The sequence below is a fragment of the Microtus pennsylvanicus genome, chromosome X (genome assembly GCF_037038515.1).
Source record: "Microtus pennsylvanicus isolate mMicPen1 chromosome X, mMicPen1.hap1, whole genome shotgun sequence".
NCBI classification, from domain to species: Eukaryota; Metazoa; Chordata; class Mammalia; order Rodentia; family Cricetidae; genus Microtus; species Microtus pennsylvanicus.
The window spans coordinates 106,955,733-106,978,174 of NC_134601.1; the positions used below are offsets into that span (position 1 = coordinate 106,955,733).

The 22,442-nt window shown below is 35.4% G+C and overlaps 1 protein-coding gene across 1 annotated transcript in view; it reads left to right on the top strand.

Moving 5' to 3' along the window:
• The window catches only part of Cfap47 (cilia and flagella associated protein 47), a 316,226-nt gene that overhangs the window by 4,331 nt on the left and 289,453 nt on the right, over nucleotides 1–22,442 (top strand). Inside the window, 6 exon segments of the mRNA XM_075957827.1 lie at nucleotides 727–865; nucleotides 2,558–2,786; nucleotides 3,052–3,212; nucleotides 5,266–5,393; nucleotides 9,776–10,011; nucleotides 20,256–20,445. Coding sequence (XP_075813942.1) covers nucleotides 727–865; nucleotides 2,558–2,786; nucleotides 3,052–3,212; nucleotides 5,266–5,393; nucleotides 9,776–10,011; nucleotides 20,256–20,445 — 1,083 coding nt within the window.

Genomic DNA, 22,442 nt, shown 5'->3' on the forward strand with positions numbered 1-22,442 from the left:
ATTCTGAAGACTAGTAATATTTCAGAGTGATTATATATGATTGAATTTTTTTATTTTTTTCTCTCCAAAATGTCTTAACTTATTTATTTATAATCCTCTAGTGATTAAATGTAATATATCCAGTTCAGATTAAAATCGCCCCAAATTATAGTTATATTACATGTGAAAACTCTGAATTCAAATGAAGATTAAATTTTAATGAGATATTTAGTGTATTTTTTTAATGAAAAAATGAAAGATTAATCTGTAGACATGGGCAAATATTTTTGGGAAAAAATACTGATGCTTTAAAAGAAAACTGCTTTTCTGGGTGGTAAATTTAACACTTAATTGCTTCATTTACTAATTGAAAAAAACCTGGGCAAATAATTTATTTTTTCTAAGCATCAATTGCATATTTATACTTTAGCGATCAAGATATCTAAGTGTCTGGTTTCTTATTGTAAAATGGAATTCAGTGATTAAACATACAGCTTACAACAAGGATTGGAGAGCATGTATGTGGATATATAGTGTTCTTAGTATAAGTACTTTTTAAAAATGAATATATAATATTTTTAGTTACTGCTGAGGGCTAAATTCCAACATGAGTTCAGATTTATTAGGTGATGCCAGTATCTGTAATCACAATAAAGGCAATTTTTTTTTGTTCCTCGGTGGATCATCTGTTTAATGTGTGTCTATTGTAAAGGTCTAGTTATAAACTGTGTCTCTTACTCTCCTTAGGCACATTTAAAACAGAATACCAGGGTCAGTTACCTATTGTGATTTCTCCAAGTAGTGGTATTGTGAAGGCTAAGTCATCAAAGGTCATCAAAGTGGATTTCTGTGCAGACCAGTCACAGATTGTAAATGAAATGGCAAGGTAAATATAGAGTATCTTTTTGGACAAATGTTTATATAGAACTCAATTTTTTTCTTCTTTCAGATTGATTGCTTGTTTGCCAACCCCCTTTCTTTCATTTGCTATTCATTTATGTAGCTATTTCTACATATCAGGACATGCAAGTGTAGATAGTGCTCAGCAATGGAAAGCAAATGCAGAAGTGACATGTAGATACACAGAACAGCAGCTCCTAGTTTCAGTTTTATGGATCTGAGGAAATGGTCTGAGGATTCCACTAATAAATTGGTAGTTGAACCACACACTAATCATTAAATAGGATCTGGTTAGTGAATGGAAATGATATGATTGGTGTGTGTCTGTGTGTGTGTGTTTGTGTGTGTACAGGCAAAATGAATGTTGATGATAGATTGGCTTACATGAGTTATTTCAGGCAGAGAAAGTGACAATTTGAAACTTTAGAGATAACTGTATTTCCTACTGAAGAATCAGAGGCAATATAGAGTTGAAGAAGTAGAAGGGAGTGATGTGAGGTGAAGCTAAAACAAAGGAATGGCACAAGATCCAGTAAAGGGTCTATGGGACAACAATTTTTTCATGAGGTTTGCTTTAGTGCATTCATAGATGTGATGTGCATTTAGTAATGTGTGTGAGCTACTAAATTACACCTGAAATGTATTTCTTATTGAAGGTTACTATTGTGGTTTTTGAGATACATTTGTGAGCCTGAAAATTAATCTGAGGATCAGTTTGCAATTTAGAAAGTCACAGTAACAGCAGTGCATGAAACAAATCAGACAGCACAAAAGAAATTTGACAATCTGACTTGATATTTATAAAAGCAAAGCCAAAAAGAAATAGGAAAAGGCAGAGCTAGGGCCTAAATTGGGAAAACTGAGAGACATGCACAGATTTAAGATATATTAATACAAGCCTGTTTAATTCATTTGATGAGTTAATGAACAAAAGAAAGTGGAAGAAAGTTCATATGTGGCATGGGAGGAGTGATTTCATTGTTAGAGTCATTGTGGAGTCTCTGGCTATGACTTACATGTTCTAAGTCCCAGAACGCAGCTTTGTCTAGATTAGTTGGGTACAGGGTATTAGGAGTATATGTGGTATCTAAAACATAGGAATCCTGAGAATTTCACTGAAGAGTGGAATATGGACTAATAAGAGAGAAGAAACAAATAATTTAAAGAGGATCTGTGTCTTAGAATGAAAAGTTAGAGCATGCATGATTGAGTTAGAATGAAAACCGAGGGAAGTGTGTGATGGCCAGGAATCTAAGGAAGGACAGGTATGTTGAGATATGGTATAGATAAAACCCCACAATTATAGAAAAATGTAAGTGTTTTGATGATAGCCAGTTATTTGTGGTATATGTTGGGGTTAAGTTGAAAGGATTGTATTCATGCCAGAAAGAAAGAAACATGAAAGAACTGAAATTAGTTTGAAATTTTTTCTGAGGTATGTTTGATTTAGGGAACTGTGGTATTGGAATGTAGATGATGGCTTGGGCCTCGGTTCCAATTTATAGTTGTAGGCACATAAAGTGACGTCATAATCTCTAATAGTAAATGAAAAGAAATAATCTTAAATCTGCTAATTTAGTTATGATGTCATTTTAAAAAACTTTATTCAAATAATTAGAAGAATATATATATATGAATATATAATAAAAATACTTACACTTATTTTATTATGTTATAGAGTGAGTTTGCAAGGTCGTCCTGATACACTCTTGAACATCAAAGTTCATGTGGTTGAGCAGATAATCGAATTGCTTAACATGAATTGTGACAGGAAATTGGAATGCATACGGTTTGGTTCTGTTTTCTTTGGAACATCAAAACTTGAGCATGCACTTTTGTTTAACAATAGCCCTGAAACTGTAAACTGGGTGGCAATAATGCAAGATGACTGTGTTGGAGAAGAGCTGGTAAGTAAATTGAGCGAAAGTGGTGCATCGTGTCTGAATTAAACCAGACGAATGCTCCCTGCAACTTAGTAACTTACTCTGAAGATTTCTACTCTCCTCAAATTTTGAAATGTATCATGTCCTTTGTCAAGTTTAGGTATATGTTACTCTAGAGACAAATACTCTTCACTTTCTAGGTTCTAAAATTGCAATAATTACTTTAACTCTTTCAAATATGTTATTTCCTTTTTTCTAATATGCTTTTATATCTTATTTTATGTTACAGGGAGCAAATATTCATCAAAGGACAGATATTGCCTTAAATAATCTCCCCTACTTAAACAAAATAAAGAAAATAGATATGACTGATTTTATGACCTGTGTTCCCAATGAAGGGACTTTACTCCCCTATCAAAAGATTGTAATTACATTTTGCTTCAGCCCAAAGTAAGGAAAAGTGAATTTATTTGTAATGCCAATTATTAATGAAAATTAGTTATGATACACTAACCAGACTTATTTAATGTCATAGTACAGCATGTGGGAAAGCAAAAATCATATTTTTCATACATTTCTAAATATTTCTAAAATGTTTAAGATTTCCAATATTCATAAATATGACATACAATATTTTTTAAATTAAAATAGTCCTAGATCTATAGGAAATGGGTGGAGGAGGTAAAGTTTTCAGTTGTTTTGGATTCCATAAGTTGATTTGTGCAGTCCAGAACTTGCTGCAGGAATAGTGAGATGCCTGTAGTGTTTTATAGATGACACCAAATAGGAAGTGATGCTCTTACTTGAACAGAATCTTTTCCGACTGAATACTATCAATGTTAAAACAACATTATCTACTTCCGTTAACCCACAGAATTTAATGAAACACATGCAGTGTATATTTTCATAGCTCTTTGTACTTGCTTTTGTTATCTAGGCTGAAAATACTTTTGAAAATGTTGAATATATGGTAAACAATTCAATATTATCTTAGTCTGTTTCTCAACTGTAAGAATTTACCTTTGTGAGATGGTCATGCTTAGTGTACTTCCATTATAGCATTGTCACTTAGTGATACACGATTTTTGTAGGCTGAGTGTTTTAAGAGGATATGATGGTTAGTTTTCATTGTCAACCTGAGAATCTCAATCAGTGATTGACGAACTGTATTAGGATGGCCTATGGTCATGTACATAGAAGACTGCCTTAATTGATGAGGGAAGACCTGCTATTTTCTGTTTCAGGATCTTATGCTCTATAAAACTAAAAAAAAAAAGCTTTCTGAGTACTAGACACACATTTATTTATGTCTCTCTTCTCTGTATTGTGGCTATGAGCTGACTACATTTACATTTTAAAATGCTTTACATTGTTGCCTTGATTTTCTTGCTATGATGGAATTTGACCAGAAATTGTGAACTAAAATAAACCTTTCTCTTCTTCATTGCTTTATCAAATCAACAGAAATGAAACTACAGCATCAAAACTAATCGTTAATTGCCCCACTCATATAATCAAGAATTATCTTAATGATACTTTTGTCTAAGAAGTGTCTTTGGAAAATCTATAAAATTATGTTCAACAATACAAGATTATGTTATTTTTTGTGTCCCCATTGTATTTTATATGATTGTATTGGTAGTTGTTGTGAGTCAACTGATGTGGGTGCTGGGAACCAAGCCTGGGTCCTCGTAACTCTAGCGCCATCTCTTCAGCCTCCTCCACCTCTACATGCTTTGAAAGAAATCCAAATATTGTTTCCTATGACAGCATTTTAACTGTGGGAGTCTAGCATGGGCATTTAGGTGTGAATATTTGAAGTCTTAGTTAAATTTGTTTTTTAACATACTGTATGTGCTCCCATTTAATATTGCACACCTACTTTTTGTGTATTTGAGTATCTACTGGCAGAAGAGCTAATCTGTAAGTAAGCTAGATAAATATAATCAGAGACCTGGCCTATGGTGTAACCTATCTATACCCTTGTTCCGATTTCTCCCTTTTGTTTCCATTCTTCCATTACATTTCTCTAAGAAGATCTGATTCATATCAAATTATGTTCTCTAATTACTTGTCCATTATGAGGAACTTGATTGGTGATAAATATGAATTTAGTTCATGAGAGTAAATAAATATGTAACAGAATTTGCTACTAAGGGAAATATGGGTTACTATAGAGACTGCTTAGAGTACTTTGCTAACAGTGAATTCTCTCTGGCAGAAAAATACAGTATAAACACTGTGGCATGTCATGAAGGTTTTGGCATATTGGGACACTTCAGTTAGTCTTGTCTTAAAAATATAAGTATTAATTCAGTTACTTTCTTGAGCTTTATGCTCTGGGGTCTTTGTTGTTAGTAAATTTGGAAAATAGGTAATAGATGTGTTTTTATTCCTTTTCATCTGCTTACATAGATTTAAGAATTAGGTTGATTATTTTTATTGACAAGTGACAAAAACATGTAACCTGTGCTTTAAAAACAACTAATTATGATATTTACAGGCTAGTAGTTGATATTAAAAAGGATGTTGGGCCTTCACATAGGCAAGACTATGCCCTCTTTGTGAGATTTGATTCTGTGGGAAGTAAAGATGGATTTTTAAGAGATGATAACTCTAACACCATGAAAAGTAAGTATGAAATGAATAAGACCATTAAATATGTAGTAGTTAAAATTCATTAAGAGAAAAAATAGCACATGTGAGGGAATAGGAAGGAGTTTGATGGGAGAAAATGGGAGGTAAATTGGATAAAAGCTCATTATATGCATGTGTGACATTTTCAAACAATAAAATAGACTAATAAGCATCAGTGCTACAGGAAAAATATAAAATGCTTATTTTTTACATTGAACAAAAATCTATACACTTTCATGGCTTTAATATATCATCTGTGGCGTGTGAAGACAACCATGGAACCGTTTACATGACTTTAGATAAACATTATGATCTCGGAATTTGAGAAATTAAAACTGAATATTTTTAAGTTTTAGATATGGCAAGGTTTATTCATAGGATTTGACGTAAAACAAATGGGCCACTTTGTTTTGATCAGACCTTTACTTCTAGAATGCTGCCTATAGTAACAGTTGAAGATCAAGATTGAGATCTACTAGCAGGGTAATACTGTCTTTGGATACATACCATGAGTATGTGAAAGGCATGTATTTTCTATGCCACATATTAAGAGGCATTGATTTTTTTTTTTTTTTACAATTTCAAGTAGTTTTGTGTTGATTGGAGCAAAGCAAAAATGTAATAGTACTTGAGTCACTTTTAATAAGCTAGATCAAAGATGAATGAATAGGGAGGTTGCAAATCAAATTCTGAAAAAATGAGCTGTGCCCAGGAGATGTAAATCCTTCCTGTTAACTTAGCAAAGCCAAGAGTTTGGAAGATTTGCAGGCCAGTATGAATATATACTGTCACTCTGTTTAATTAAGCTGTTAATCTTGCTCAGTATGGCAGAAATGTCTTGCTGATATTACTGATGTCATGCCTTGTTATATTGAACTATATTTACCGATCAGAGAACATTTGCTTTAAGTTTTCATGTTAATGCTGCTTTTTTTCTTATTTTATCCCATTTTTTGAGCATAGATACTTTTTTTTTCATAGTTTTTCTGAGTATAGTTTCTCATCCCCTTATATCTACCAGTTCCTCCTTAACCTCCCTTTCCTCTGAATCCATTCCCTTTCTGTGTCTCATGTCAAAAGAACAGGCTTCTGGAAGATAACAACTAAACACACAAAATAAAATATATTACGATGAAGCAAAAGCTATCACATCAGAGTTGGACACAGCAACCCAAAAGGACAAAGAGAGTTCCAAGAACACACATAATAGCCAGAGACTCATTAGTTCTCACACTCAGGAGTCCCATAAAAATATTAAGCTAATACCTATGATATAATATAATATATATGTAATATATAATATATTTTACACACACACACACACACATGCACGCACACACACACACACACACACACACACACACACACACACACACACACAGGAGCTGCTGTAGTCCTTTTAAAACCCTATGATTGCTTTTTTAAAGTTTGTGAGTTCATGTGGTCCTTGCTTGGTTGTTTCTTCTATTCTTCTATACCCATTATTCTTACTTTTGTTTTTTTTTTCAGTGTCCTAGATTTGTTGGATATTTTGTGTTAGGAATTTTTTAGATTAAGATTTTATTTAATTGGTGTGTCCATTTTGTTTATATTATATTTTAAATGTCTGAGATGCTCTCTTCAATCTCTAGTATTCTGTCGATGAAGCTTGCCTTTGTAGTTCCTGTTCAAAGTCCTAAATTTTTCATTTCCAGAATTCCTCCATTGGGCTTTCTTTATTGCTTCTCTTCATTTTCAGCCCTTGAACAGTTTAGCTGATTGGCCAAACTTGGTTGGGGGACATTTTGGACTCATGCTTAGGTCATTCTTTATAATGGGGGATGTTCCATGTCTAAAGTAGGGACACATTTTGGCCCCTTCATAACTGAAGTGAGTTGGAAAAAGAAATGTTGGAAGAGAGAATCTTTGTGATTCTTTGGGGATGGTGTCAGTTAAGAAAGGGAGACCACAGTGTCTTTCCTACTAAGAAGCTAGGGATGGGCCATGGGTAGGGGTTGGGAGGGAGAAATATGATCTCAGGAGCAGTGGAGACATGTGGGACTGCATTAAGCGTATGTGTTGCCCTGTGAGGAGCAGCCTTTGGGTTAGCAGGGGATAGGTATCTGCTCTGGTTGTGGTCTAGGACAAAACAACAAGTGGATAGGAAGGTTACACGGCAACATCTATGGCAGCCACAGGAGATGTGGGCAGGGGAAAGGAAAGGCTGCCATGGGGTTTTCTGTTGCAGAACTTGGGATGAGACTAGGGGATTGAATCTGGGAGAACAGGAACAGAAGAGATGGTCTGTGTACATTTTACCTGGTTTTCTGGCGTGCCCTGTTGGTTAGCAGGGGGTGCCTGCTGGAGTTGGGGGCTGGGAAAAAGCTACAGGTGGGAGGGGGGATGGAGTGGCAGGTTGGAAAGAGATCTGTAAAATCCGCAGGAGGTGGGAGCAGAGGGGCAGGGGAGGCTGCAAAAGGTGTTCTGCTGCAGAGACTGGGGGATTGGATCGGGGGAACAGAGAACAATAAAGCTTCTAATAGCTAGAGATGGATATTCTACATTCATCTTACAGCTTATTTATAGGCTACAATTGATCAATGAGAACTCTAGTAAGAAAAACATTATTCTATGGTTCTAGTTACAGTTCTCTTCATAAAACTATTCTATTGTTTAAGTAGAGAGTAAGTCGGTTATGGATCAAAGACCCCAAGGACTACTACAGAAAACCAAAGTCCAAATTGGGAGTCTTTATTAAACTAACTGGAGATTATCTGGAGAGCAACCGTGCTCACACAGCAGCCCTGCCTGTTTTAAGGGCAAAAACTACATCCTGGTTGGCAGTTGCAGGGGGAAGTAAAGCAAGCAAGCTGTTTATAAGATACAAAAGTTGTTAGTTAGCTGGGGCATCTTGACCTCAAGTCCCTGGGACATAGTTAGGTGATTTTCTAAGGGACATTCCCAGAGGAGGGGCTGTAAGCAGGGAATATGCTTTGAGTCAGACCTTAGATGACTACAGAAGAGACAACAAGAGGAATCTTGACTCTGTCACACAATCCATAGTTCTGTCTAATACCTAATATCCCCAACCCTAAATTATATATACCTTCCCAGTCTGTATTATTCTATCATGTATGATTTAATAATTATTCATTTTTGTGTATATATAACCTTTGACCTATTTCCCATAATGATTGAAGAGAAAAAAACTAATCTCTTTAACTTTCATATTACTCACCCTAGTGGATTATGATGTTTTGGTATTTGCTAAATTCTGTAATTCATTCTAAAAATCTCCACACTAAACACATTTGATTCAAGTTTCCTTTCTTTCCTCTTTCCTTTTTACATAAAGGATTTAAATACTTTGAATGATCTACTAGATATGTCCACTATATTATCCAATAGACACAGGCTCATACTAAAGTTTCTTATTCTGCCCAGAACCATTGCCTAGAGATGATGCTGCCTACAGTGAACTGGATCATTCTGCGTCAAGAAATCATGAAGAGAAAACCCACATAAATGCCCACAAGCCAATCTAACCTAGACAGTTCTTTGGATGATCCTAGGCTGTTCCAAGTTTACAGTTAGAGCTAACTAGAAATATTTCAAGAGAATTAATAATTTTTTATAAATAGCTTTATGCTTCAGTCTTTATTAATCTCCAGAAATGGCAAGTTTATCCTTTCAGTTGCTCACACATGCACCAAAGTATATATGAACAAACAAATAAAACATAGGAAAAAAGCCCTTAGTGTCATAATTTAGCATCTGTTGATTTTCCTCTCCTCTATCCAGTAAATGGGCAAAGATTATTTACTCTGCACTCAAGAATATATCTATAACCTTGACTGTTTCTGACCATCCTTTTCAGTTCTCCTAAAACAACCATATGTGTTTCCTTATGGCTTTTTGAATGTGAGAAGCAAGTTCCTACGTTAGAGTGCTTGAATTTGCTCTTTCTATTTGGAACACACTTTTTATGGATGTTTCATTTCCTCGAAATGTTTGCCCAAATGTTGCAGTATAAATTAAAATGGCTTATTTGAATATCTCTACCTAAAACAGTCTCCCCAAGACTTTGTATTATGTCTCACTCTTTGTCTTTACATATAGCTTCTACCCTTTGTAAGTGTTACAAATGTAGTTACTGTCAGCCTTATATTTCCAGAATGTAAATCCATCAGAGCAGCTTTTTCTTTATTCATAGCTGTGTCCTCAAGACTCAAAATTATGCGTAGCATAAAGAAGGCAGGCAATGGTTTTGCAGAAGATCGAATGAGCTCCTTATTTCCCATCATATTTTTTAAGTGTTGCTATGTGAAGTAAGCTAATATATTTTTGGTTCTCCAAACACTCCTCACTTTGTTCAGTAGGTTTTATTGCTTTTTCAGGTAATCGACTTCAAAAAGTAGAGTTAGCTTTGACAGGCTCTGGACTTCCTGTCATCTTACAGTTTGATCCAGGAAAATCACTTACTTTTGCACCTTGTTTCATGGGTGAGCATTCGGATATTCTATGCATTGTAAAAAATCAATCCATATCACTTCCTGTGATGTACCATTTTCAAAAAACTGCACACTTTAAAATGGATCCTGAAAGGGGCAAAATTGATGAAGGATGTATTCAGGTAAGTTAGCTTATTCTTTGCCTTCCTTCCATTAGCACTTCAGCTATTTTTTTTCAGAGTAATTTACAGAGGAGAAAGGACCACATTTGATCTACTAGTGTTTATGAAGTATGTCTCTTATGTGATCTAGAATTAGTTATACATCCAGTCATATAGAATCCATAATTCTTTGTTAAGGGTCTGCATTGTACCAGTGAAAGCATATAATGTTCAGGTGCACTATGAAATGCAGCTGTTGCTTCTAAAACAGTTTTATTTTATTAAGGAATTTTAAGACATATACAGAAACAGGTATGACTTAAGATTGTAGAGTGTTAAACAGGATCTGTAATGTAGTGCCATCCAAACTCAAAGAACATTTTATTTCCATTCGGGAAGATTTTTCTGGAGAATCACATGAGCAATATCTTGCAGATTTAGTTAAAGTTTGAAATTTCAAACAGGTAATAGTTGCCTAGACAGTCTTGTTGGAACCAGCCCCCACCCCCATGTTTCAGGAGCTATTTTAATTATGGCTGGCCACTCTTGCCAACTCTTTTCTAGGCACTCTAAAACAGAACTTCCTTTTTTTTTTTTTTTTGGTTTTTCGAGACAGGGTTTCTCTGTAGCTTTGGTGCCTGTCCTGGAACTAGCTCTTGTAGACCAGGCTGGCCTCGAACTCCCAGAGATCCGCCTGCCTCTGCCTCCCGAGTGCTGGGATTAAAGGCGTGCCCGGCTAAAACAGAACTTCTTAAGCATTCTTTACTAACTTTTTTTTTGCCTGAGCTGATTAAAGTGTGTATACAAATTTAATATTTTTATGCTGAAAATGATGGCAGAAGAATATTGAAAGTATTCAGTGTCCATAATAACATAGAAAAATTTGTGGGTACAGTAAAAAAAGTGCATCTTAAAATCTGAGCCCATGTGTTTCAGGCACTATCCATTGTTGTTATGTTATATGATGCACACACAATGCAGTGTGAATTTTGTACATTCAGAAGCACGACTGTGGTGACCATTTTTGCTGCAACAGACTTGTGTTGCAAGTAAAACCTCAGCTCAATTTCACATTTAACTTTCACTTAATTTTTATTCATCGCATATTTAAAAGCTTTTTATTGTTGGCAAATTTTTGTGTCCCACACCACATTTCATTTTAGGACCCCCATATATGTTTGTGACTTAAGTCAACTCTTAGAAATCTATGGTCTGTTGGACAGTTCTATTTTGATTCCTGATTCTTCCCTGTTTGAGCAATTATACTGATGTTATAAACATTTCTGGGTGATTTTATATGGATATATACTTAAGACTCTCAAAATATATCATATAGAGGAATCGTTAAATCTTGAAAATGCTGTGTTTAACATTTGGACCTGTTCCCAGTAGTGTAATGTAGTGACATTTTGCTTGTGTTTTTAACAAATAAAGATTGCTTGAAGATCAGAGTTTAGAGTTAAACCACTAGATACCAGGGAGTGGTGGCTCACACTTTTTATCCCAAGGCTTGGGAGACAGAGGCAGAGGGATTTCTGTTATTTCAAGGCCACCCTGGGGTACCTGAGATTGAATCTGTCTAAAAGAGAACCAGAACTCACAGAAAGGTGATCCCAGCACTTGGGATCCTATGCCTTTAATCAGCACTAGGGAGGTGAAGACAGGAGTGATATGGCTGGGCAGAGAGAGCAATATAAGGCGGGAGGAGACAGGAGCTCAATGTAGTCTGAGGTTTGGGTGGAGGCAGATGCAGTCTGGACAGGATCACCCCTTTGGTCTGAGCATTGGTAGAGGTAAGAGAACTTTCTAGTGGCTGGCCGCTCTGCTTTTCTGATATACAACATTAACCTTATATCTGATTCTGGGTTTTTATTATTAAGGCCAACTAAAATTCATGCTACAGTGTTTGTCAAAATGATTGCATAAGTTTGTATTTCTTCCAGCAGTGACTTAACAGTCCAATTCCTTTATGCCCCTTCCCACACTTGACAATATCCTTTTTTTTCATTACAATTATCTTATTGTGTGCAAAATGGCGTTCCAGTATGGTTTTAGTTCTCATCTTCCCAATAACTGATGATGATAGCTATATTCACCTATTTTCTTTAGGGGAATAATTGCTTAAATCGACAGCAAGGTGAATGGTACCTTATTAGAAATGTCTCTATTTCAATCTCTCAAATTTGTGTTATGATGTTCTATGAAAAGGTGAATTAAGGTGTCAGTTACAGTTAAGATTGAAAACCAGCTTGTTGACTGAGTGTTCCCAATAGATCACAAGAATCCTTAGAAGTATAAAAAGAAACACCAGTGTTAAAGTGATGTGAAAAGATAAAGAAGCCAGTGTCGATTGATGGCTTCAGAAATGGAAATGGTGGGGATGTAAGTCCACTGAGATGGTTTCTATCACCTGGAAGTAGCGAAAAAAGAATAAAATAGAACCATACTCTGCAGTAGATCTTTCAGTATATAAGCACAGATCAAATGACTCAGATTACAGTTCATTAAAACTGTGGAAGACTCACAAGTATAAAATAAGAAATTCGAGGTTAACCCTTGATTTTTTAAAAATTATTTTTCATAGCTAAAAGGATATTATTATATTACCCTTTGACATTTTTATTTTATTTATTCCATGTAATTTTCTGATTTTTAAACTTTTATTTTTATAAAGTTCATAAATGTATAAAATGCATCTTGATTATTTTTTACCTCTTTCTTCCTCCATCCAACATTCTCTGCCTTCCCCGTTTGTAGAGTCAAATCCTCACACCTGTCTGTCTGTCTTTTTCATCTGTGGATGAACACTCACAATCTGTTATTCTCGGCACCTTGAACACCTCATCTCTGCATTAACTGCTGTATACTTTAATGAGAAGCTTCTCTGACCAAGCACGAGAGCAGCACAAACATGTGAATATAAGCATACATATTGAAAGTACAGTTTACAGCGTGACCAACTTAGCAGAACATTAAAAGTTTTTCCTTTACTTTTATTGATATGGTTTTACCCATATTTATAGTACTAGACATGAGTTCTTGAATACTTATCTTTGTTGTTGAAATGCAAGTTCTTCATATGTTCTGGATACAAGACTCAATCAGATAAATAAATTAGAAATATCTTTTCCATTTTGTGGGTCTTTTATTTTCATGATGATAATTTCCTTTGCAATGAAACATTTTAGTACTCATATTCACCCAAGGCCTTCAAATTAATTAAAGAGTATTTTTGACATATTTGGAATCTTGAAAATAGATATGATTCTAAAATTACCTTGTCAGTTTCTACCAAAAAAATAGCAGCTGTTATTTTGATAGCGTCTGTGTTGGTGTTCTAAATCCTTTTGGGAAGTATTGCCATTCCACAATATTAGTTTTGCGGTTGATGGAGGACAGATACTTATTCATGCGTGTTTTAATTTCTTTCAGTGGTGTTTATAGTATCCAGTGTATCAATTTTCTGATTCCTATTAGACAAGAAATATATAATCTTACAGTACTGGTGATCAAACACAGTGTATTTTGTATGATTGGCAATTGCTTTACCATAGAACTGTACTCAAACCCTTGTTTTTTGTAAAAAAAAATATTAAGTGCCTTTGTCTTTTTGATAAGAAAATGTAGTTATATTTTAAATTTCATGTGTGTGTATGTATACATTATATAAATTCCCTGAATGCTATCACATTTTAAAATAGATTCTTTTGTATACAAGATCGTGTCTCTGAGATTAGATTTATTTTATGATTTCTTTTACAATTCAGATTTATGTTTTTCTTATTTAATATTTCTACCTAGAAATAGCAAAAGAGACTATTTTATCTTGTTCTTGAACTAAAAGGAAGACATGTAATATTCCATCAGATGAGTAAGAGGTTAGCCATAGGTTGTTCATGTTCTGCCATTCTATTTTGGAAGTAACTTTTTCTTTATGAAAATGGGATGGGTTTTGTCAAACAATTTGTCTCTATTAATTGGTAATGGGTTTCTCCTTAATTAAGATTCATTGTATTGATATTTAGATATTAAAAGGCAAAATGACTCAATAAATTGATTACTATGTTAACCCTTTCTACTATATTCAGTTAGATAATATTTTGCTGTGTATGTATAAATCCTCACCACATGGGACTTGAGGTATTTTATAGGGCAGAACAGGGAACTTTTGGGGTGGATGATTCTGTTTTCAGATCTGTTCCCCTGCAATCTCAAAAGTTGTAAACATCAATGGAGTGGAGTTGTAATTACCTACAATGGAGTACATTGACCTTCTTGTTAGGAGCTTCCTGGCCTTTAACTGCCTTCCGATGTAATCAGTATACCAATGTTCCTATCCAGAGTTTCTCAGCTCACCTGATGCTTTTAGATTATTTATTGACCCTGCCCCACAAGTTCCATTTTCTGTCCTATAAAACTATCAAGCCCCTGCCCTTGAGTCCTTAGTCTCTACTCCCACAGAAAGACTATTGCCCTTCATGGTCTGCCTAGTTAAAGGATAATGTATGCATGTTCATAAGGGGACTTGAAATGTATTTGTTGACCGTGAAATTTTTTTGGTTTTGACACTTCCCCATCCATTATTTTTAACTAACATTTCTCTTGCAGGAAATACATAGACTTTTAGTTTTTATCTACTGTACAAATTTGTGCTTTTTTCCTTAGCAGAATGAACATATATTTATTTAGGTAAAGTGAAAAGAATTCACAAAAGTGTCAGGGTCCACAAGGGAGAAATGTTCCAATTTGTGCCTTTTAGTCATTAACTATCTATTCACTTATGGATAGATATTTAGGTTCGTTCCACAAACCAATCATTCCCTAGTTACTCTGTAATCAAAGGAGTGGTTAATGTATCTTTTAAACAAAGTTGTTTAGTTTTCTTTGCAGAAAAGCAATACATACACATTTGTATATGAAATAGAAAACTAGCTTTCAAAAGGAAGCTTTGCTTTTTGCAACATTATGAATGAGCCTGAGTGATAATATTCTAAAAGAAACAAGCCAGATACAAAGATAGGCCGTGACCTCTTTAATGATCTCAATTAAATCTGAATGCAAATTGGCAGATTTGGTCAGGAAAAGTAGTATACTTAACTAATTAAAGCGAAGTATAGACCTGAGAGTTCCTCAGCAAAAACATGGGGTTTTGTTTAAAGGGTATAAAGTTCCAGTGAGACAGAGTGAATAATTCAGGGAGATCTGTGACTATAGTATGGTGACCTAAGCTTAATGTGCTGTCACCCAAAATTGCTAAGGCACTAATATTTAAATATCATTGTCATAAACAATTATGAGTAAGTTAATTAGCTTGATTTAATCACTTATATATATACTGCATAATATAAATATATGATAAAATTGGTCATCTATACTTTAAGGTGTCAGAGAAATGGTAAAAGAATCCATTTGCTTTTAATAATAGGGTATGCAAGTAATGTAGGGTATGCAAGTAATATTTTCTTATTTTTGGTAATTCAGTGTTTTAAAATATTATCTTATTTCCAAACAGCTATTTTGGTATATTTGATTACTTGCTTGTTCTATTTATTTGTGATATTTAATATTTTAATTGTTTCTTTGGAGGGTGTATTCAACAATGTCACTTACCAGAGCATAGTTCAAAGTAGTACTGGCTTTATTTTAATGCTGTGCAAAAACATTGCTTCAGTATAACTGTCCTATCTTCTAATTATGCTGTTGCAATGCAAACTATGTTTCTTTGGTAGACGTCTATCAACGTTCTTGAATAACCATTGTCATATTTTCTTTTCACTTATTTTTATTAGTGTTTTAGGTTATCATACTAGGTATAATGGCTTTCATCCTGGCATCTTGATGTGTATGTATGTGTGCTAATAATTTGTTCTAATTCAGTACTCTCCCTCACTGCCATCCCTCTGTTCCCTCTGAATGGCTTCTCTCCTTTTTCCCAATTTTATAAACTAAATACATAAGAAAACACTGCAAATAAAAATACAGTTCATATATGTACACACATATATACATACATATATGTGTTTGTGTATTTATATATATATATATATGTTTGTTTGTGTATGTATATATAGTTTCCTTTAAACTACTTGTATAACTATCCATTTTCTTTCTGTTTCAATGGAAGGATTCCCTTTAATACTTTCCTAAAGCAGCTTTACTAGGAGTACAATCTCTCCTCTGATATTTATTTGGAAAGACTGTCATTCCAACTTTAGTTTTGGCTGGGAGTTTGGCTAATTATGGAATTTTGAGTTTATAATTTTTTTCAATAAAGCAATCTCTTTCCCATTGCCTTTCGGTCGCTAGTAGTCTTAATGATTTCCAGATTTTCTTTTTCCTTTCTTTTTTTCTCTTTCCTTCTTTCGTTCCTTCTTTTTTTTTCTTTTCTTTCTTTTTTTTTTGAGACAGCTTTTCTCTGTATAGCCCTGCTTGTCCTATAATTGCTCTGTAGACCAGGCTGGCCTCAAAGAACTGCACAGATAGCTACCTGCCTCAGCCTCCTAGTGGTGGGATTAAAGATTTGCACTGCCACTGCCTGGCAATTTTGACAGTTTGACTCTGATGTGTCTATCATTCTGATATATCATGAGTCTTGTTGAGCTTTATCAATATACAGATGAATTTTTTCCATCACGATTCTAAACATCTCATTTTTTATATTTTTACAAATATTCTTCACTTTCCTCTCTCAACTATTGTTTACAACCTCTTTTCTTTCATTGGTACTATGCTTATTACTGTGACCTTCTTAGATTTGATGTTGATCTGACCCACCCATGGAGGGAATGAACAAAGGACAGACAGACAGACAGACAGACACAGACACCCCGGGATCAGGTGTGCTATGCACTCTAATGGAGAATCAATAATAGCAGCAGCCCAGAAACTCAGCATGTTTATTTAATCATCTGAATTTAGGAGCTTAATTTATTTTTTGAGAGTGAGGAGGTAGGTTTCTGCTAATCTCAGCAGAAGGTCTAAGGTGTAGCAGTATATGGCAGAGCAGCTTCAGTTTCAGGTTGCAGTCATCCTATAGGAGAAAGCTATGGTTGGTAGTTCCTGAATATGCTAGTCAGTCATTTGTAAGCCCTTGTACTTGGAACAGGGGAAGGTTTTACCATATCTTCTTGTTCTTGACACAGTATCATGTACCCAGAGACCCTCTTTTGCCTAATTTTTAATCATCTCTCTTAGCCATTTTGGGTATTCTCAAGTATCTTGTCTTCAAGTTCATTGATTATTTCTTGTATCGGTACATATCTACTACTGAGCTCTTTTTAGTGAATGTTTAAAATGCTGTACTATCTATAATATTTCTTTAATCATTTCAGTCCTTCATGTTACCCTTTTTATGAAGAATTGATATCATACTTTCTTTTATTCTTCAGACATTTTTTTTCAGTTTTTCAGCATATTTATAATAGTTGACTCACCATAATTGTTTGGTAAGTCTAGCATTTGAATTTCCTCTCAGACATATTCTATTATATACCTTTCTGTTGTGTTGAACACATTTTACTGTTTCTTTTGTTGTAAAATAACTTTATGGTGAAAACTTTGCATTGTAAATAGCATAGCTGTTTGAAATGCAGAAAATCAAATCACTCCAAGGTTAACAGTAGCTTTGATTATTGATATATTAGTGACTTCTAGGAAAGTTCTGTATTGATAGTTTCATTGTTTTATGTAGCCAATTACATCTCTCTCGGTTAATTTAGTATTCAGCAAATTGTTGGACAAAGGTTACCTTAAGTTTCTTGAATTAGTTATGTTAGAACATGGGCCTACCCATTCAATGGTCATTTTTAAGAGGCTGGATCCCATAGACTGAAGAGATCATGCCTTGCTTCTTTGCATCTCACCATGGAACAGTTTCTCTCTCTCTCTCTCTCTCTCTCTCTCTCTCTCTCTCTCTCTCTCTCTCTCTCTCTCTCTCTCTCTCTCGTGCTGTGGGTTTTACAAATCCTAAGTGGATTCTAACCAGTACCTGGCATATCCCGGATTCTTGTCATATAAGCAATGTTGAACCAAAATTATTTCCTGCTGTTCCCTAAAACCTTTTATAATGCTTTTGTCTTTTTTTCCCCCGGGACTTTCTCTGGATAGTTACTTGGTGACTTTCTCTAAAGACCTTTCTCTGGAGCCCACGCCACTCTTTCCTAAATTTAATTAAAACATGTTTTATTATATGTGTATTATAGTTTTTTCATGTGTGTGTGTATGTCAGTACATTACTAACATGCCTGGAGAGTCTAGAAGAAGGTGTCAAATTCTGTAGACTCGGAGTTAGAGAAGGTTGTGAGCCACCTTGTGGATTTTGGGAATAGAACCCTCTTCTTCTGGAAGAGTGGCTTAACTGTTGAACCAGCTTTCTCACTGATTGTCTCATTCACTTTTGTGCAGGCTCTCTCTCCGTCTTTTCTCTCTTATCCCCATTTCATATGAAATTCCTCTATAGGTTTTAAAATGGTTCTTTAGGAACCCAGCCATGTTTGTCTCTCCTATGTATTGTACAATTTTCCATATAATTCTTTCTCTCCTGCCGCGCACCGCGGCCCCGGTCTGTGCTCTATGCGCTAGACCCCAGTTCGCGAGCTTCGGGAAAGGGGCTGGAGGTTGCACAGACCTTCAAACACTGGTACCAAAAGCCCCTCTTTATTAACACCATGGAGGCTTAAATACACTGCAGTCAATGGCCAACAGGTGAAAATCCCATCCTCTGATCGTCTAAGCTAGGCACAGCTTCTAGTAACTTTAATTAGAAGGTTCTAGGAGGGAAGAACAGCTGAAGGCCAGCACTCATTAGTCCCAACATCCAGCAGAAGGCCAGGACTCATTAGTCCCAACACTCTCCCATCTCAATGTCTGATTGTTGTCTAGAGACACTTTCCCTCATGTCATCCCTAGAGTTAAGGCTAATTATCAGTTTTCTTTCACTGACATTTCAGCGATTGTATTTGTAGTCATTGAACGCTGTCTTCGATATTCTTGCAAGTAGTTTACAACTTTTATTTTCAATTTCTCTTCACCAGATGCCTTAAATCAGCATCAGCCCTAGTTGAGGGATTATAGTTTACTAAGAATTGTACCATAATGCAGATGTATGTGGCCTTCTATGTAACCAGGAACATGCTGTTATGGCAAAAACAGAAAACAAGCAAACAAGAATGTCACAAAGACACCACCTCTCTCATATAGACACCAAAGATGAAGTTGAGGGTCAGAATAAATTATTATATGCCAACTCAGAGAGATGTCTCATTAGGTCTAAACAAACATACATAGGTATAGCATGTATGTTTCTAGCAATATTTCTGAACCATTCCATCATTGTTGGGTTTAGGCAGCTGTCTTCTGTGACTAAAAGACATGGAGAGTTGATATGACTATGTTTCTAACAGGAGAGTCCTGTCTGCAGTCAGTCATGTTTACAGAAGCAGATGCTTAGAGCAGAGGGCAGAACATTCTTTTATAGGTGAATTGTAGGCAGCTGCTTCTCACCAGGTCACTTCCAGTAACCCTTTCTCAAGAGTGTCTCTGGCTTTGTTTCTCTTTTTATAGCTGCTTAAATATACATCCTCCTTCACTGTCAGAGCTTTGAAAACACTGTATGAATATCTTAGTTATTTAGTTGTTTTCTAATAGCTTCTTTAAACATTAAATGACATGGGAACTCATGTTCTTGTGATACTCAGTTCTCTGTCTCTGTATCACATATAAAAGTATGTCTTAAATGTTTTTCAACCAGTTGTCAGGCAGAACCAAAAGCATAATCTATATAAATGTGTTTTCTGGAGATCTCCACACCTACACTTCTCTCTTCTTTGGATGTTAGTGCTAACTGTTTTTACAGCTACTCTAATTGCAGACCACAAAACAGTTTAGGTGGTTGAGAGTGAGGAAAATGCCATGACGGCTTTTAGACATTAAGCAAGATTCCTGATATGTTGAATTTCTGTTAAGCCTTCGATAATTTCTAAATAACTGGAAAAGTTAATTTTAATGAATTTTGTCATTTATTTTTGTGCAAAAGTGGATTTGGAGATTTTTGGTATATTGTTCTTGAAATACTGTTGTATTATGTTCTTAATTTCCTTAAAATTCCAATAATGGGCATCATATAGCTTGTTGTTGATGTTTCCTAAAAGTACTTATAAATCTCCATGGTGAAATCATGTTGCTTGAAATTAAAATAACCTGTATTTTAAAATTTGTTTTTATTTTTCCTAACAATAGAGTACTGATTGAGTTTTCTTTTTCTTTAGAATGTGATTTGTTCATTTGTTCCACATCAAATTGGAGTATTTAAAGTGAAGCAAGTGATTGAGATTATCGGTCCAGTGGTAGATGAAAATTTACGGTCATTGTCAATGAAGCCATTTCATTATATACATTTAGAATTCAACAGCACTTGCAAAGCTTACACTAAGAAAGTCGGGGTGAAAATTAATCCTGGTATGTTATTGTATTAGTTTTACACAACTCTGATGTAATTGTTGTTGTTAATATAAGAGTATATGTATCAAACAGGGTAAAAAACAAGTACTGTCCCCATTTATAAAACATCTATCAAAGTCACCTAGAAGGCCTGTTCAAAGACAGGTCTTATATACTAGTACTGATTATTAAGTAGTTCTCTGTCTATACTAAAGATTTACATTTCTGTCATATTTTCAGTAGATATTGTGCTGATATTTTGAGGTGTTTTATACAGATGCTCAAATATTTTATGGTTTCTATGTTGTATTCTTTCTATAATTTTGTTGGCTTTTAATGTAAACTAGTTTTGAATATATCCAGATTTTCTATGTCCTGCAGTTTCATCCAGTTATATATAATGTTTTATTAATTATACCATGTGAACTTGGTTAGTTACATTGTCTTTAGCTGAAAAATACCTTTCACTTCATATGGATTAATTTAAACTTTCAAATTAGCATGCTTATTGTTATGCATACAATTTAATAATATTTATTATTTGCTAAATTATTTTACATAGACCCCTGTATTTTATTAAGTCATTTGTATTTTCTCAATGTGTTTGAGAATTTAGCATGTTAAAATCAATTGCTGTGAAAATTCTATTGCTGTGAAAAGATACATGATCATGGCAACTTTAATGAAAGAAAGTATTTAGTTGGGGCTTTCTTACAGTTTCAGAGGTTTGGTCTATTATTATCATGGTAGAAAGCATGAATTTTGCAGGCAGACATGGTGATGGAGAAGGAGCTGAGAGTTTTACATGTGGATTGGCAGACAGAAGGGAGAGAGAGAGAAACACTGGAATTGGCATGAGCATTTGAAATCCTAAAGTTCACTGCCAGTGACATACTTCTTTCAACAAGACCACACCTACTTTAAGGCCATACCCCAAATCTCTGTCAATAGTATCACTCCATAATGATCAAATATTTAAATCTATGAGCCTATGAGGGCCATTCTTTTTTTTTTTTAATTTATTTTTTCTTGGAAAAAAAATTTCCGCCTACTCCCATCCTCCCATTTCCCTCCCATTCCTCCCACACCACTCCCTCTCCTCCCACTCCTTTCCCCCTCCCTCTCCAGACCGAAGAGCAGTCAGGTGGAAAGTCCAAGGTCCTCCCCCCTCCATCTAGGTCTAGGAAGGTGAGCATCCAAACTTGCTAGGCTCCCACAAAGCCAGAACATGAAGTAGGATCAAACCCCAGTGCCATTGTCTTTGGCTTCTCATCAGTCATCATTGTTCAGAGAGTCCGGTTTTATCCCATGCTTTTTCAGTTCCAGTCCAGCTGGCCTTGGTGAGCTCCCAATAGATCAGTCCCTCTGTCTCAGTGGATGGGTGCACCCCTCACGGTCCCGACTTCCTTGCTCATGTTCTCCCTCCTTCTGCTCCTCATTGGGACCTTGGGAGCTTATTCCGGTGCTCCAGTATGGGTCTCTGTCCCTATCTCCATCCATCGCCCGATGAAGGTTCTATGGTGATATGCAAGATATTCATCAGTGTGGTTTTAGGATAGGGCCATTTCAGGTTCCTTATCCTCAGCTGCCCAAGGCCTAACGGGGGACATACCCCTGGGCACCTGGGATCCCCTCTAGGTTCAGGTCTCTTGCCCACCCTAAGCTGGATCCCTTAATTAAGATATATGCTTCGCTGCTCCCATATCCATCCTTCCTTTATCCCAACCATCCCGATTCCCCAAGTTCCCCCATCCTCCCCTTCTCACATTTCTCTCCCCATCTCCCCTTACCCCTATCCCACCTCACCCCCAAGATCCCGATTTTTGCTCGGCAATCTTGTCTACTTCCCATATCCAGGAGGATAACTATATGTTTTTCTTTGGGTTCACCTTCTTATTTAGTTTCTTTAGGATCACAAATTATAGACTCAATGCCATTTATTTATGGCTAGAGACCAATTATGAGTGAGTACATCCCATGTTCATCTTTTTGGGTCTGGGTTACCTAACTCAGGA